At 41.2% G+C, this 18,786-nt stretch overlaps 1 protein-coding gene across 1 annotated transcript in view; it reads left to right on the forward strand.

Annotated features, from left to right (window-relative positions):
* The first annotated feature begins 13,185 nt into the window (after positions 1-13,185).
* GRB14 (growth factor receptor bound protein 14) overlaps positions 13,186-18,786 on the forward strand; it is a 67,244-nt gene continuing 61,643 nt past the window's right edge. The window contains exons 1-2 of the mRNA XM_052793307.1: positions 13,186-13,540; positions 15,199-15,331. Of these exons, the coding sequence (XP_052649267.1) occupies positions 13,398-13,540; positions 15,199-15,331 (276 nt within the window). The 5' untranslated portion in view covers positions 13,186-13,397. The remainder of the gene's footprint in view (positions 13,541-15,198; positions 15,332-18,786) is intronic.

Below are 18,786 nucleotides of genomic sequence, written 5' to 3' on the forward strand. Positions count from 1 at the left end.
TCCTTTTGCAGCTGTTTGCCATAGTGAGTCACCTGCAGGATACACCGATCTTCTGTACAATATCAAGAGTTTGAGAGAAGTTTGTGTGTCACACTTCTAAAGTACTAAATATCTAGCTGAATAGAACCTGGCTAAGTCCTATTTATTCATAGATGTGATCATCTGATTCACAGATGATCTTCTCAGTTCTCTGGCCAGTGAACAAAAGAGTTTAAAAACTTGAGGATATGATACATAGGTTGCTCAGTTTACTGTGATAGTTGTTCATTAGTTTCAACTTAAAATAATGAGATTCCTCTGACAGCTAAAATGTGCCACCTTTACATGTGAAATTTCAATCCATTTTTCTGATAGGAATTTCTACTGAAATCCACTACCAACATACTATGTTTGATTAGAATAGCTCATCTAATCTTTCTAATTCATCCGTTAGCAATTTTTGCAGGAAGTTATCAAGGCACAAATATATGATTTCCAACAGTGAGATGAGAAATGAAGAAGCTTAACAACAACAAAAACAAAAAAACGCCTTGCCAAGCAAACATTCATGCTACCTCCCACCTGAGTGCCAAGAGCTGTTGCTCCCAAAAGGATGGCAAGTCAGAACCCAGCATAGTAACACAGGGACCCTGCTGGGCAGGGCCCCATCCCACCACCCCTGAGTGAGGGAGCAGGGCAGGCCTGGGGAGAGCAGCCAGGGTCAGCCAAGAGTCCAGATTAGCAGACAAGTCCATAGTGAAGAGGAAAAGTCTGTGGCTCTGGGTGCAGACCAGCAGGTCCATGGCCAGACACGGGCATGGATGCAGCAGGAACTGTAGCTCAAGTGGGCACAAAGCACTAAAGCCTCAGATCAAGAGCGGCTCCCCAGAAAGGGGAGAGCCCTGACTACAGCCTCCCCACTGAGCTGTCTGAAGAGCTCTTCCCAAGGTCAGCAGCTGCAATGGCCTGGCCTTGAGCTCAGAGCGCCAAACCCACAAGACAAGGGAGGATGTGCTTCGGGCCTCAATACCTGGCTCTGATGCCAGTGAGTGGAAGGTGCTACAGCAATGTAATACTTGAGATATGCTAGAGTTCACCCCTGGAAAAACATTTTGCTAGCAGATGCACACCAGGCCTAGCAGGAAAAGCAAGGAGCTGTGGGCAAGTTACTAACACTGCTGTGATTTCCTCATCGCCCTTCAATCCCTATCCACCAAACTGAATGCAGCAGGCAATCTGGCCATAATTCGTACTCCCTCTCCCCTTTTTAAAAATCATATTTGCACTATAGTCAATCACTGTGCTGAAGGTTACTGTAAAGCATCAGTTGAATGAAGACCATATACTTGCATGAGGAGCATTTTTGCCTACAAATACAGGTAGCTGTCCAGAAATCTAGAACAGGAAAAATGTATTGCCTTTAGTTCAAATATTCTTTCTAGTCTGGCTTGCAGTCAAACACACTGTTTTCACCTGAACTATTTCTGCTGATTCATTATTAACTTTGTATAGCAATGTTAAAGTGAAACATGTTTCCTTAACTCTCTTCAAATGAACTACCTTTGTGGCAGTATTTTTATATGGGTCTTTTGATGCCTTTTTAATGGTACATTAAAACTTAATGAATGCTGAGTAACAGTAGAATCCCTATGGAAGCACATATGGTATCTACATGAATACTGAATGAATGCGTAATGATCAGTAAAATTTCTGTGATTTCCACATGAATCAACAGTGATGAGCCACTTAGTGTTACACTCAATTACATCATGTTTAATTTATGTAACATTGTTTGGACATTATGTTTAAAATGTCTTTAGTAAATCATTGAGACTCTAATTGAGCCTCCATTTCAGTGACAAATGGCACTGTAAACATTAAATTCAGTTTTTTACACAACAATTAATTTATGTTGAAGCCTGCTTGCAAAGGGTCAACAATTTGATATATTCTCACTATTACTCCCTGAAAAATGGAATCCTAGTATGAAAACAAATTGCAGTACCTGTTAAATTATTTCTGTTCCCATAGTTATGCAGCACCCGGACACTGGAAATGCATTAATTCCCTGAACCCTGGAAACAATGGCAATACCTCAACTGCTCTATATGACTGCTGCCAAGCAGTTCAGAAGACCTTTTCAGGTCAGAGTTCCTTGTCCACATCTAGGCAGCAGACTCAGAAGAGTTCTCCATGCCTGCCTCACCGCAGCATCACACCACCTCTCATGTATTTGGGAAGCCCTTCTATCACATCCATGACTTGCAGTGCATATATAGCACAGCAAGGTGGACCAAGAGCTTTTGAAGTGACCATGCCACCGGTCTGCCAGAGGTAGCCAAAGAGGTGGTGAGGGAACCTACACCAGATGCAGACACTGTCTTTCAGCTGTCCTCCCATCCTGTGCAGGACCAGGAAGCAAACACTTACTCCCATGGTGTTGATTACCTAACAGCCGGCCTGTGCGGATGAACATAATCTTGCCTTACTTCCAAAGCATTCAAAAAATGTGAGGACCCGCTACCTCACTTCATCTCTCCTGTTCTACCTTGTAATAGGCTGAACATAAGGCAGTTGGTTGCATAGGCCCTGGGGTCAAGGCTCTGTAAAAGGCTGCCAGTGGCAAAAAGACTGTCTGTAGCTGTAGCCCTCCACTGCAATCTTCCACAGTAATCATAGAATCATAGAATCATTTTGGTTGGAAAAGACCTTCAAGATCATCGAGTCCAACCATTAACCATGCCCCCTAAACCATGCCCTGGAGTACCCTGTCCACTCACTTTTTGAATACCTCCAGGGATGGTGAATCAACCACTTCCCTGGGCAGCCCGTTCCAATGTTTGACAACCCTCTCAGTAAAAAAATTTTTCCTAACATCTAACCTAAATCTCCCTTGCCTCAACTTGAGGCCATTGCCTCTTGTCCTATCTCCAGACACCTGACAGAAGAGACCAGTAACTCCTGCAGCAACAGAATTTGGAGTGAAACAGGGCAGAGACTTATCAGAGGATGCTATGCTAGACTCCATCTTTCAAGACTGGCTCCACATGAAGACTAGAGATATGCACATACCTGACCACAGTGAAAAGTAATACAAGTAAATATAGTTTGTAAGGGAAAACTGGAAATAAAATGCATATACTTTAAACCTTCCTAGGAACAATAAACTTCTGCTTGGCTTTCACTTTTTCCTGTCAGGTACTTCCAGCAGATAAGCTCCTGACACACTGTTTGAGTGGGTGTCTGCTTGAGCTGTTTTTGAAGATGTTCCAAGGCAGGTCTATAAAGATTCATTCATAGAATAATCTGGGGTTGCCTATTTTACTCAATCAGCTCAGTTGCCTAAAGAGCCATCTGAACTTGTCTGACTTTTGGCAGAGAAGGTACCCTCTGCCACTACTCCAGAAGGGATCTTGCACTCTCTACTCTCTCAAGCTGGTCCTTCTCACTGGTAGTTCAGGCCACCAAGGTCTTATCAAGAGTCTTTTTTACTTTAATATTCTTCCTTAAATAGCTGTTCAGAATACAGTAAGCTTGAGAGGTCATGGCTTAGGGGAGTTTTTAGTTCTGGGAAGTTGTCTAGTACAGCGCTCTCAACAAGAAGGACTGGGGGGAAAGAGAACCAGGTTTGGAGACAAAATCCTATCAGCTATTTACAAACAAATCCATCAATGTATTTTTAGCTTCTGCAAATTTCCTGCGTTAGCTTCTAGCACTAGGCATGGCATCCAGTTACTTTAGTTTATAGAGGATTTACCATCTGTGAGTATACAAAGCTATCATTTTAATTTGCTGTTCTTTTTGATCTACTATGATATTATCTGGTAACTGGCAAGGCATCTAACAAACAGCTGACCAACAACTTTGTTAGAAGATCTATACACAAAGAACTTTATAATGATAATGATCATAACAATAGCTGCTCTCATTTCTCTGGATTGCTGAAAAATGCAAATTCAGACCTTTAATAATTGTAGCTCAGGCTTTCATTTCTGACAGCAAAGTGAGAGAGAAAAAAATTTTTCTATCCTAAGAAGCTGTAAAAGAGGCTATCAGCTTCTTTTTTTTAATTATAATTCACTTCATTCTTGTTAGAAGAATTTAATAAACGAAGTATAAGAGAGAAAAGATACTTATGGAAAACCTTTTCATTTTGCTTTAAAAAGTCCTTTTTTGGTTTATGTTGATCATGTTAATGATTCTGTCCTCATGATTCAGGAATTCTATGCTGGGTTAATTTAATTCAGCTTTAATTTGAATTGAATAAAATATTGGCTAGCTTGCTGGCTATGGTGATAAAATGCATGCTCCAAAAAGAAAGTGTTTGAAATATATAAAATAATCTGAAATACACTTCTCTTCAATGTATGCCTAATAGATTTTAGTGATGTAATTATTTTTAATTTGTTATGTAACTATATATTTTTAGAGCCTACCATGTAAGAATATTTTTTAAAGTTAGATGTAATGAGGTTATAATACCACTATAGCCTTTGGAATAACACCAATATAAGAAACAGTACAAGAAAATAATCGAATGTATGCCTTGAGCTACATGATGACTGTACAAACAGACTTCACAGCAAATTAGATTTCCTTGACTAGTGTTGTGGTTACAGTGATATAATTCATGTTTCGTAACTCTGAAGAAATAATGAAGACATTGTAACCAGAAATGTGTCAATTTGAATAAATTTATTATGAATTGCTTTGGTTCTAAAAGTTCCCAATATGTTATAATAGAAGCCTACATTCTTGCTTGAGAGCCAGCCAAACTCTCTGTAGAAAATGGAATGGGGTTTTAACATCTTAATAAATCACTTAATGGTAGATTTTCCCTTCAAATAAAAGGAGAAATGTTCTGAAGGGGCTGTGCTAATAAAAGAGATTGGAATATACCTTTCTTTTAAAGCCACTTCGAAAGTAGAATGTTTGGAAGCCTCGTATTTAGATGGTGGCCTCTTACTCCCTATGGAAACTCAAAACATTGTTAAAACTGTACGTCCACTTTTGCCTGAATCCAAGTTGCAATGAAGCAAAACTTAGCCCATGCAACAATTAACTCTCTTCACCCATTGCTGAACTGAAATTACATTTGGACTGAATGCAATATTCAATGGGCTACCTCCAGCTACAGGGCAAAGTCACTTCTCCAACTAAACCCATGCAGGCTGGTGGAATGTAAACTGGAATTTAGTTAAGGCACCATCTAACACTTGCACAAAGTACAACTTATCAGTTAGGAAGTTTCATGTATCACCTTCAGTGACATGTTCTGGCTTTAATATGATTTCTTGGTCAGAGGCTTGGTATTGGCTCTGAGGCCATGGCTTGACAACATGCTAAAATGGGCTTGAGGCCTTGAAGAGTTGCCACAGGAAGAATCCTCAAACTTACTTAAGTAATTCAAACTTGTTAAGAGATTTTTCAATGGGTTGAATATTTACCAGTAGGCTTTTTGCCAGATCAGATATTGTCTGTCCTCCCACAGCCTGCATAAAGTCAACCCAGAAACATAAAGCTGCTACAGATTCTTTATCATGTGCTGTGGCTAATTTGACAGAAATGTGACTGTGTGCTTACTCCTTATGTGGAATGGGCATGTCATCTTGAGTGATCCAGTAGCACAGAAATCCAGTCACAGGAAAGAATACCAACTTTTGTGTCTAGTGTGGATTTATTAAAAATCTGGAATTTATGAAAAGGGAACATATTAGTGCAGTAGTTCTTCTTGGACGATAGGATGAAAGTATAAGTGGGTTAGAAGTCTGAAAACTGCATTGCTATTGTTTATAAAATAAGTTCAAAGAATGCAAAAAACCCCATGCATTGCTTTTTCACATTTGAGTTCTCAAAGAAGTACAACAGATTGAGCTAAATTTATGGAACTGACAGAAAACACTGGAAGTTGAATTTAATAGGGTTGAGTGGCTATAACAATTTTCCTAATTTTAGATGTGATCTCAGTTTGTACTCCTGCCTCCCAAATGCTTCAGATACACCAGATGTTAAATTTCTTTGAAGTCAGGTGCAAATTATTTATGAACTTGTTCAGTAGCCAGCATTTTTCTAATTTCCTCTCCCACCCCAAGGCAAATTTTGTAAGACTTTTTGACTTTGAAGTTGAATTTACAGGGCCACTATGTGTAACACAATTGTCTGGAATTATCTTGTATGTTATTATTCATGTATTGTGTAATAACTCCTTCATAAATACACAAAAGTGAACTAGAAGGTTGCCTATGTTCAGTGTAATAAAATTGTTCTATTCGTCATAGTAAAATTAGGACTATTAGAAAAAAAAAAAAGTACAGTAGCTACTAAACAACTCCAGAGCACAGCTTCAGTAAACATGAAATCAAAGCAAAAGGTACTTTTTTCTCCAGCTCAAAGGAAAATCACCTTTTGGACCAGATTTAAAGCTGGCTTATTGTCAGGAGTACTGAAGTATTAATACATTTTACCTTTTTTATTTTTAGAAACAAGAAACCTTCATTATAGTTACAAAGAAGGACAGCCTGATTATTAGAGTACTAATTTTGGACTCGGAGTTTGCATTCCTTACTCAGCCACAAATTCCATTAGATCTTGAGAAAATCACTTAGCAAATTAATTGTGTTGTCTAATTTTCAACAGCTAACTGAGATGCTTAAGTCAGAAGAAAGTTCTCCCTAGATTTCCCATGTAGTCAGAGGAAACAAAAAATTATTCTGGGATGGCTGTCAGCGCTAAAACCCCTATGCGTTTTTTAGTTGACCTCTGGAGTCTGGTTTCTCTCCTGGAAATTCTATGCCTCTGAGTTAAATGGCCAATCTAGCTTGGTATAGTGTCTAAAGTCACATTCTCTGAATACCCACTTAGGGTTAATTTTTAAACATGTTCAGGCACATAAAGATGCAAACATTTACTCAGCCGTATGAAGGGAATAAATACGTTAAAATGTTAGGTGCACTGATGTTGTGATAATTAGGTTCATAATAAGTGCTGAGATTGTTGTTGTTAGATAGGGTTCCTGAATTACAGACATTTGCATTAATAACCCTTTAATATAATAAATTCCAAGTAGTCAGCACAATGCTTTTAAAACATGAACGGTAGGTTGGTTTTTCAAAGGTTTATTGAATACCTCATTCCCTGAATATAGATTTCTTGGAAAAAAACTCCTGAGACAGAGCAAATGCCCCTTCTCTGTGTAAACTCTGTGGGATTAATTCATTCCAAATGTCCTACCAGGTGATGTATTAAAATGGTGGCAGATATGTTATCATACAGTGGCACTACCTTAGGAATTCCAGCTGGCCAGATAAGCATTTGTTTGTTTTACCTTCTGTCATTTGGGAGGAACGTAATGACTCCATCATTAAGGTTCATCAGAGCTTTCCATTTCAGAGCCCATTTTCAAGGCGCTCTAAATTGCACATGCACAGGTAGATTGATTTGGAAATTGCTTTGCTCAGACAGGGCTGGTGCAAATTTGGGGGTGCAAATCTGGGCTAAGTTATTCTAGTGATTTTGGAAGAAAAAAAATTCCTTCTCCCCTCACATGTATGCAGATATGCATACAATCACATTTTAAATTTCTTACTATTGCCAGAATTAGAGAAAAATCTCCTTAGATCTAATGAAACCTTCTAAAACGCAATTTCACAATGCAATATATCTGAAGTTACTAGACTTTCATTTTGTTTCCTAAAGTCATGGATAGTCTATTGTGAGCTGCGTGTTACAGAAGCAGAAGAAAATATGAGTGAAACTCAGGCACCTAAATACAAGAGTCTGATGCAATATTTAATGTCCAAAGATATCTGAAACATCCACACTGCGCTGTCACAGGTGACACAGGATGAACAGGAAACCCCTGCCTTCCCAGGGCATGGTAGAATAAGTATCTAAATTGGTATTAGATGCCTGCATTTAGGCAAACAAATCTCTATACATCAATTTTTCAAAATACAGAATTCATTTTGTCTTTAAATTTAATGTATCATCCTTATTCTCTTGATAACAAAAGTGGCATGCTACCTGCCTTGAGTCTGACCAAGTATGTTGTTTCTTTTTGCCCAAAATAACTCTACAACTCCCTTCCTCTTTATATGTATCTGGAGACTCTTACTGTGCTTTGTCTGGTACTATTGCTTCAGTGTCCTTGGCAGCAGCTCAGAAATGCTGCTGAGACTTATGAGTGCTGTGGCTGTTTGTGAAAAGTCATTTTAGCTCTACATTTCTTGTTGGGGTTTTTTGGGTTGTTTTTTTGTTGTTGTTGTTTTGGGGGGTTTGGGGGTTTTTTTGTGGGGGTTTTATGCTTGTATTCTGTTTCCCACTCTACAAAATGACTAGTGTTAAAGGATCTCGAATCCGATTTCCGAACAACTCACATTACAGAAACTGAACTTCTACATGCTGCATAAACATAAGGAGTACTAGATAGCATAGCCACCTGCACCCTTCCCTCCATAATAATTACATGTTTGTGTGCAGTATTCTGAAAGTATATAAGAAGTTCAGAAATCACGTTCTTTGTGTAAGGTGGAGTTCCAGAAAAAGGGCTATAAAAAGTATCAGCAGTACTCTGCTGTTGTGAAACATGGCCTGTTTAATTTATCCAAATATTTTATCACTTACGTGATTTTTAAAGTTGTTCACTCTTCACAGTAGTTATTTCAGAGGAACTAATAAAGCATTAATTATCACAAATATTTACAAGGCATTAATAAGAACAGAGAAATGTATTAAAAGAAAACGTTTCTTCCATTACAATACTATCATTACAAATGTTTGGCACTGCTAAATCAGTTCCCTGAGACTCGTCAATTCACTTCCATAAATAACCACAGCAGTATATTATTTGGTTCATTCATCCATGACTACCCAGAAGATTACATCTAGTCCAGTAGATTTAGACCCATTAGATGAAGACCTAGCCACTGTAATCCATACATATGTAATATTCACCCTGGACTATTACAGTTCTCTCTAGGAAGGAACTTTATGCCTTATAGAAGTTCAAGGTTGGCCAGTGCAGATCGCATCACCTAATGCACAGTTTATTATAGATGCTGTTGAATGATTGATTTCATGCAGCCTTAGCGCGAAGGAGCAGAAGCCAGTATGTCACGTTGTCTGACCTGCATCTCACAAGCCCGACATGCCACCCAGTCAACCCTATGCTGAACCTAAATATTCATTTTTAGCTACAATGACCTTTCAGAAATCATAAGCTCTTGATTTGATTTGATTGATTTGAAGAGTATCATTCTTATTCTCAAAACCCTGCACAGAATTTAATTCTGTTCTTGTGTTACAGTTCATGGCAAAATTCCAGCAGGGGGATGTTCTGGGCTGAGGACAAAGCTGTCGCAGGGAATCACAGAACTTGCTATTGAAACAGCAAACACTGTTGTTGAAGCTAGCAATAAAATCCATCCCTCTACTCAAGTGTCTTACAAAAGTACACTAAAGTATTCTTGCTTTTCAATAGGTAAAAAATCCCAAGCCCAAACCAAAACCAACAGGAAACACAGTGCAAATCTGCTTCTTGATAGTAAGTGCAGAAAAGGAAAATTAAGTCATGAGAAACACCAGAGAATTACCATGCTGTGGTTTGTGTAAGTGCACACAGAGGGAGTTTCAGACTAGGTTGAAAAGCAGCTTCTGGAAACGACCGAGACTGGTGGTACTGATTTAATCCCTTGGAACCTTTTCCTTATCTGCAATAAAAGATACACATTTTAACAGTAATTCTAAACTCAATATTCAATACAAGCTATAATAATAGGCAAGACTCCTCACAAAACATTCAGCCACAGATAATTTTCAAAGAGTTATGCAGTACTGCCAAGAAGTTAGCTAGTGATATCTCTGCTTGTACTCATTGGATAAATTTGGCTCTCATGAAGTACTGCCCAAACAGATGGGCCAGTTTTCAAAGTTAAAACTGGGCTTTTGAAATGCTCAGGAAGGAACAAGGATGCACAGCTCATTGTATCAGGACCATAATATGTGTTCAACATATTCTAGGTACGTTGAGAGAATAAATACACATAAATTACAAATTCAGGCTTATATCTTGGGGCATGCCTTTTTTACTGGACAAATCACTTTTTTTTTTTTTTCCTTAAGGTGATCCTTTGTATCATTACATTTGATGCAATTTATTTCGGGGTGCTTGTAGAGAAAACATTGTATTGGGAGGCAAGACGTAGGCCTGCTTATAGCCTTGCACTGAAAAAACTAGCTAATTCTGTGGCTTCAATCTAGTACTTCAGTAGAGATAATTCTCTTCTCAGTGTAAAGGTATGATATTAGTTCTCTTAGTGTAACCATCTTTAAGAAATTATAGTGATGCTTTTTATGGTGAAGCCATTATACGTATAAAACCCCATTGAAAATATCTTGATAAAAGCAAGGAGGGATGTGTGGAAGAGTGAAATAAAAAAATCCAGTAAAAACCTTCTACAGTTTTCAGAGATAATCACAGATAGTTTGGATTTTTTAAACGTTCACTTTGTCAGTAATAACTGTGAAAGTTTACTCTAATTAAAGGCATAATTTTGTCACGTTAATCAAGTACCATAGTTCTAACTAGCACACAGCCTTTTGAGAACTGAAGAGCTTGATTTTCTGGAAGTGGGGTGCATACTGAATAGCTTGAATCCATTGGGTTTTTTTCTCAATATATATTTTTAATTTTACTTGATAAACACCTGGACTTGATTAGGGCTAACAAAGAATTAAAAGAGAAAACAAAACTACTGAGTTGAGGATTGAAGAATGCCCAGAAATTTAGTTTCAAGGAAATGTTGAGTCTTAGAACAAGGACCACTGTGCTGCAGAAGCATAGCAAGCATCAAAAAACAGACCAGGCAACTTAGGTGTATTTATGATGAAAAGGAAGCCAAGTCACACAGCTCAACGAATATTTTGGTGTAGGACTCAGCAGAAATCTGCTAGTCTTTTAATATCAACACTATTAATTGTCCAGAAATTACTGGGTTTGTACATGTTCAAAGAAAGAGTTAAAAAAGGTTACACTTGAACTGTGTAGGTCAAATGCTCTCAGATCTCTTTAGCCAAGCTGAGGCAATCTTTTTTATCCTTACAGTTGTTTGCAAGGAAAGACAGTAACTCAGGAGGAACTTTAGTTTCACATTCTCACCTATGCAACGTTTCCAATGCTACAATGGAACAATCATGTAGGTTTTTCTGTGCCTCAGTTTTCCAGTGACTTTCTCATAAAATGCTATTGCCACAGAAAGCACTGAAAGCAGCAAGCATCAGGACAGACTATTAGAAATAGAAAAAAACTTTTTTTAAGTCAATTTGTTTCTTAAATTACTGCATTCAAGTGAAATTATAATAGCATTACATTTTTTTATTGATCTTTCCTACAAGTGGCATTTTTGCTGTCATGACTCATTAGAATCCTAGCAAAGTTATTTTGAAACATAGAAGTATTTAATTTATTTGCTAATATTCCTTCTAATTGTGTTTTTTATTTGCCTCCCATTTTAAAACAATTGCATGACTAAGCCAAAGTCGTACGTACAAAAACGTACCACGTATGTCAGGTTGCATCTCTGCAATAAGTTGTACAGACTGGGTGAAAAGTCAAAACATATTTTCTTTTCATGGCTGAACTTTTAAAATGCTGATAAATATCAGCATACAATTGCCACTTGAAGGTTTTTATCTCTTCCCAACCTCAGTTTTCTACCTAGAGCACCTACACCAGTTGTCCTTCCTTCTATTCTTTTGAAGACAGTGAGGTTTAACATGCCACATTTATGCCAGTGAATCAGTTAGGCAAAAAACAGTGGTCTGGTCTGTGCAGCTGTGTAAAAAGATAGCTGTTCACCAGCAACGAGCAAATCCAGTCAATCATCTGACACTGTAAAATTCCAGATATGTTTGCCAGTCGCTGTATATAAGAATTGCTAATTGACTCGGACTTGCACTTCGGCTGTCAGCATAACAGAGAATGAGCTGTTCAGAGGACAAGGAATCCTTCGTTTCCTTCAAAAGAAACGTCCTGCACAGTCATCTGTGACTCAGCCAGAATGAAAACTGTGAATATTGCTTCTAGGTCAGAAAAGCCTTTCTCCAGAACTGGAATTTTGGCTTGTGTGTGATGATTTTTTCGGTGGTTCAGGGAAACAGCAAAGCACACGTCCCAAAACGTTCTGTATTTTCACCTGACATCTCAGTTACTGCCCGCGAGCACGCCAAGTGCAGTCAGGCTTCTACATACAGCTGTTTTTACCAGGGGCTGGGCTGTAATTATTTGACTTTCTATCAAATGGACCAACTTACACAATTTTACCCGCTCTGCTTGGTGCCGTCAAAGTGTTCTTCATACAGCGAGGGAGTATTTTTATTTTGCAATAGGATGAACGCCGATAAGGATGGCCACGGAACTGCCACATTCAATTTTGTGTACTTATGTAGCAGGGCAGGAGCCGGCTTCTTCAGCAGCGCAGGCCGCTGTGGAGAAGCCCAAGGCGCGAGGAAAACCTTTCCGCTTTCCGCTCCCGTCGGAGCTGTGGCCGAACGCGAGTCCTGGGCCCAGCTGGGAACCCAGCCTCCCCACAAGCCGCTTGTTTGGCACAAAGGTAACGGGTCTGACCCCCGGCCTTGTTCATTCCTTATTTCGCCAAGGCGTAAGCATAAATTCCCGACCTCACAGAGGGATGGGGTAGCTTAGCTAATGATCTGTCGTGTGCTTAGCGAAGCGCCAGGCCCCGTCCGGCGGTGCGCGCCTGCGCCCCGTTGCGCACCGCTGTGCCAGCAGGCGGCCCTGTCGGGGGCAGGAGGTTACCGGCCGGGCCGGGGCAGGGCAGCGCTACCCTTCCGCTCAGGCGGAGGGGCCGAGGCGCAGGGCGGGCGGCGCCCGGGGCCCGCTGCGGGCCGCTCGGCGGGGCGGCCGCCGCCTGAGGAGGCAAAAGGCGGCGCCCCCTCCCCTCAGCCGCCCCGGCGCTCTTGTCAGGCCCGGCCCGGCGCCCCGAGCGGGCTGGGTGACGCCGCGGCCTCGGGTCCCGGGGCCGCGCACCTGCCGGGGCCCGCCTCGCTCTGCCTCCGGGGAGCAGGGCCGCCCCCCCCCTCCCCGCCCCGGCGTGGCGGAGGCAGCCGAGAGGGCACGGCTCGCCCCCCCCCTCCCCTCCCCGCCCCGCGCTGCCTCCCCGTCGCAGCGCGGAGCCGGCGGCCGCCCGCCCCCGCCGCCGCCCGCGCACGTGTGCCGGAGAAGGCGTTCGGTGCCGCTCGCCGCCCGGGCGGCGCTTCCCCCCCCGGTCCCCGCCGCCTCCCCCATCCTCCGCAGCGGGAGCGGAGAGCAGCCTCCGCCCGACACGCCCGGCAGCGCCGGGGCCGCTCGCCGACGTGCCTCCCGCGCGGGCGGCCGCCCAGCCAGGACGTCGCCGCCGCCGATGGCCGCCCCGCTGCCCAGTGTGCGGCGCGGCGCAGGGCGGGCGGCGCAGCCCGCGGGCGGCGGCCCCCGCGGCGCGGCGGGCTCCCCCTGCCCGCTCCCCCGGGCCCCCGGCGGGGACCCGCCGCCCTCGCCCTCCGACAGGTAAGGCCGGAGCCCGGGCGGGCGCCGCCAGCCCTGCTCGCTCCCTCGAGGGCCCGCCTGCTGCCGTCTAGGGGCTGGCAGGCGTCCTGCGGGCGGGAGCGCGGGGCCGGCGGGGCCTGAGGGTGCCGGCGCCCTGCGGCTTGCTGGCGGCGGTTTGGGGAGGGGGCGAGGCGCAGGAGGGGGGCGGCCTTGCCCGGGCCGGCCCGTTTCTCCCCTGGAACTCCAAAGTTGTTGCCCGGCCCTGCAGACACTTCCCTCCGCTGCGGATGCGTCTCCCCCCCCTCCCCGCCGGCTTTTTTTTTTTTTTTTTTTTTTGAGGTTTCGCAGTTTGAGGTGAAAAGAGACGACGTTGCCGAGCCAGCCTCTTCAAACTGAACCGAGCCACTACTTTCTCCTTGTAGTGTCTTACAGTGTTCGTGAGAGAAACTGTTCCACCGTTAGCGATGCCGCTGTAATTGCCGTCAGTGATGTGCACCCTGTTCGTTACCTCTCAGGCTGTTCTTAAAGGCATTGGTCTCTATTCTTAGTAAAGGAAACTGTGAGCTAGGTTTTTCGTGAAGCGTCTAATCCATTTTGGTAGACCGAAGTTTACAAAATCTTAAAATACTGCATACAGGATTTTTCACTCCTTAATGCTAAATATCACTTCAGGTGAATGTTCGGTGAGGATTTCCAGAAAGTAAAGCATCTCCATTGTGCATCGTTACCTTACTCTGATGGTTTTCTCCGCTTTGTACCAATTAGTATGCGAAATCTGGAGTGATAATAATGAAGGTAATAAAGTTAAATATTAAGCTTGGAGCCATCAACTCACACATGTAGAAAAATCTGATTATATGTTCGCAGACTCAAATATTTGAGGTGCTTTGGGTGCTGCTCTCCAAATCAAGTAGACAAAGTGCTGCTCAATATTTCGTGTGAGAAAACCATGCACTGTAATGTACACAGCAGTCTAAACAACCACATTATTAATGTGATACTTTAGACCAGTGCATAACTGAGCTCTTCAGCAAGCACAGTAGCGATTATCTTCACTACTCTTGCAAATGCTGCTTGGTGATACTTCCGACACAATCAAATTTAAGTAGCTAGCAACTACCGAGACATTTGTTTCATGATGGAGCTATGGAGGTTCAAATACAAAAGTAATTGAAAACAGAAGTGAGCGTATTGCTTTGCGCTATTTTGTCTTGTCAGTCACTTTGACTCCTGATTCAGTTGGAAAAAAGTTTCCATTTGTTTAAAATACAGTTGTGACGTACTCGGGAAGTATTACTGAGAAGTTACATGCATCCACTGTTGTAATATGTGTACATAGGGAATGGCATGAACACGGGGACAACAAAATATTTACTAATGTCCTTAGGAGCCAATATAAATATATCTGTGCTCTTACTCTGTAAAGACTTACACATATTCAAACAACTTTATATTCAGAGCAGAATACTTGGATTGCTTTCAAATAGTGTTAAGCACTGTATGTTAATAGATTCAGCCTACTGATTAAAAAAAAAAACCTGCACAAAAAAGCTAATTGCTGCAACCAAGAAGTATCGTGGTATTCGTGCCTTTGTATTTCATGGATTGTGGTTGGATATTGCAATTTTAACAGCAGTTGTTACAATTATCGCTTGATATTATGTATTTTGTTGAAATAGGATAAAAAAGAAAGATGACAATGTTTTGGAGATCCCATCAATTCCAAATCCTTTTCCCGAGCTGTGTTGCTCTCCGTTTGCATCAGTTTTGTCAGCCAGTCTGTTGCCCAAGGCAACTTCAAGAAAAAAGCAGGTAAGATTTATAAACTATTATTTGACAAATTCTAAATTGCTTTCATGAAAGCTTGAGGAAAAGCTCAGTTACCTATTAAGTTATTTTTCTAAGAAAGGTGTTCCATATTTCTGTAATTTGGTGAAATTTTCTCTGTAGGTCATTGATAATTGTAGAAAATGAGGTTTTGGAATCTGCGACTTAAGACGTGACTGTACTTTCACAGAGTCTACATGCGACTGTGCAGATTTTTTGGGTAAAGCGGAACCAGGGGCAGGCAGGCAGTACTTTATGTCCTTAAATGAGAAGTTAATTTCTTTCTTCCCTTCCTCCCCACCTCCTGTTACTGTCATCAGTGCTACAGCATGGAGGGTTTTAACAGTCACTGAGCAGCTTCTTTTGTCTGAAGGTCTACTTTTGCTAGGATAATTGAATAAAACTGAAATTGATGGGGAAGGAGCAAATGCTGTGTACATGGCTGTATTTTATATGCATGTGTGTTTATCTGTGTATGGCTGATGTTACTATATTTCCATAAATATCTTAGACTGTAAGCTAAGGGAAGTTCTGAGTGGGCAGACACACCTGGCAGTGCTCTGTCTTAGTACTGTTCACACACAGTGTATTTGTTATCCTGAGCAGGGGTAGAGGTTGAAGAGGAAGAGTTTCCAGTTAATGGAGATTACTGGTGTCAAAGATCTGTTTCACTCTTTGAAAGTTTACCTGTCTCATTTCTGTTTGTTTTCTTAAGACTGGAAAGAGTTCTGACAAGGAACACCTGTGGGATTAAGGGTATTACCTTCTTCACATTCTCTTTTTTGGTGATCTGCATGTCTTAACAGTTTTAGGGGTGATATTGGAGGTGTAAGAACTTACACTGCTGCTGCTTATTCAGTTTTTAGATTTACGTGAAGAAATTGTCTAGAAGTTGAAGTTTCTTGTAGTTGTATTAACTTTTCTGAAGCTGACCAGCTATGGCTGTTTCTGTGGCCGTGGCCAGAGAACTTTACTAGCAAAGTCTTGGCCAGCGTCTTAAGGAGGAACCTTCTCCCCCCTTCTCCAGTGAAAAACATGTATGTGTCTGGGAAACTGCACTGGTTCTATCTTGCCATATTTTGCATGTTCTCTAAAAATAACTATGGTGTCTTTCTGGACTACTTTTATTGCTTTTAGTTCTTTCCCGCAACAGCAATGCTAATCTGAAGCATTTCTGGTCAGTGTGTATCTAAACGTTGCTAATGCAGTGGGGTAAAATTGTACTAGTATCATGCTTGGGCAAGGTGGAAGCATTGACTATCTCTGCAGAGGCAGGAAAAACACTGAATTGGTAACATCTTTCAGAACATAAGGACTAGAAGTCACATTTAAAAAAATTAGTTTGAATTACTGATGTAGCTAGCTTAAATTGCACTCATTGTGGTAATCTTTGTGCTTGCAACTGCAAAGTAGATTTCCCAAGCATGATTTAACACACAAAGGTCAACTATCTGCTTTTGTGGCCTGTCATGTTTAAAATTACTGACTGGCTTGATCAGTTAAGCCAGCTACGTGCTAGCTTCAGTATCTCGGAAGCTGAAATTCATAGCTTCACTGATTTCACTTCTGTTTCTTTGTAAAGGCTCTTGTCATACCTTTTGTGACAATTTCTGCTCACAGTCCTTTCATTTCTCCTGTTTCCATTTAAAAATGTAGTGCGCTCTCTGGTAAAAGCGGGATCAAGAACAACTGGTTTACTGACAGAAGTGAGCTAAAATAATAGTGTCTATGGAGGGCCTGATCCATTCTCCAGTTACCAGAAAAATTGAGAGCGGTCTTCCTGTTATTTTCTGGAGGCATTTTAACAAGATCATGGTTTCTGTCAAAAAGCCTTTCACCTAGGCATATGTTTATGGCCATTGCAGGAGAGATGGTACTGGGCTCAGTAGACCTTTTGTCAGACTCAGCATGACTGTTCTTATGTTCTTCCTCTAAAGTTATTAAAGGTTAAGGCCAAATGGCAACTGTTGAGTTAAACTTTCATCTTTGAAATTCAGGTTGAAGTATTCTAAGGTGTTTACAAAATTACTTAGGTTTAAAAAGGAGGGAAAGAGAATGCTAAGCAGGTGTGCAAAGAGGAGAAGTGAACTGGCTGTGATTTTGACTTCCCACAGTTGGCTGTGCTTGGAAATGTGTTTCCACCCCATGTTGTTATTTTGCCAACTTTGTAACAGCTCTGTCTGCAAATACCTAATCCGTATACAAAAATTTCATTTAATATAGCCCCCAAGGTCATGATTATTACTGTTACAGTTTGATAGTTTCCCAACTCTTAAGAGAAACCAGCTACACTTAAGCACTTTTTTTTTTTTTACAGTGTTGACAGCTGCCAGAATTTTTTCTGTTGTCTCTCTGATGATCTATATATGTTTTCAGTGATTCTTCTTTTAGATTGCTTTCTTTCTGATTTAGTTTCTTTTTCTGCTGTGTTTTTAATTTCAGGCATCATAAAGAAAAATTGCAGAGTGAATTTCTACTTTTGTCTAGTAGGTAACTATTATCAAAATAGGTTTTCCTAAAAGAAGAAAAAAGTTATGCCTCTTCTGTCTCATTTTTCTCTCCAGAAAAGATTTTCTACTTGCAGGGAAAAAAGAAGTTGTCATAAATATCTACTCTCTTATTCATAACACCTGTGACATCTGAAATCTTTCCTCTTCTGAATAGATTATTAACATTATTTTGAATTCTTGTTTTTCTAAGCTGAAGTTCTTACTGTCTTCTGATGATCTTTTATCATAAGCCTCTCAAAACATTGAACACGCTGCTTGAACAGCATGTATGTTTGTGGGGTTGACTTACTGGAAATAAATTTATAAAAGCAAATTGGTAAAAGCCATGTAGCAGAATAGTGAGTTGCCTCTGTGCTTGGGAAGTAGGACATCTGTGTGTCTGAACGTTGTTTGGTCTGCCTCATCAATACAGCTGTCCATCTCCTTTTCCCCCCTGCAGTTTGGAAGAGTTTTGTGTTACATCCTCACAGACTCATAATCATGACACGTTCACAGTAATTAGAACAAACTTTCTTTAAGAGGCAACCTTGACTATTTTTTTCTCTTTTTAATTTAAAAAAGGAAGGGAGGGGGAATGATGGGGATCCAAATAAGGAGTAAAAGTATAGAGTCAGTATAGTGACAAATTTTATTATCTTAGAGGGTGGACTAGGAGCTGGGAGAATGGAAAGAGCAGGCCTGCATTGAGTTGCTGAGAACATGCAGACTTGTGCCTCAAATGAGCTGTTCTCAGTGGAGCATTTCTTGGAGGTGACCCCGTGAAGCTGATGTTATGGTATCACACCTGTATTTGGGAAGGTGGAACTTAGAGTTTTTTCACAAGTGGAAGTGGGTTTATGTATTTAATGTCCTCATCCTCAAGGGAATAATATGGAGATGAAATCAACAGCTGAACATACGGATGACAAGACCATTTTGGACTGCGTAATC

This window comes from Harpia harpyja, chromosome 7 (genome assembly GCF_026419915.1).
Source record: "Harpia harpyja isolate bHarHar1 chromosome 7, bHarHar1 primary haplotype, whole genome shotgun sequence".
Classification (NCBI taxonomy): domain Eukaryota; kingdom Metazoa; phylum Chordata; class Aves; order Accipitriformes; family Accipitridae; genus Harpia; species Harpia harpyja.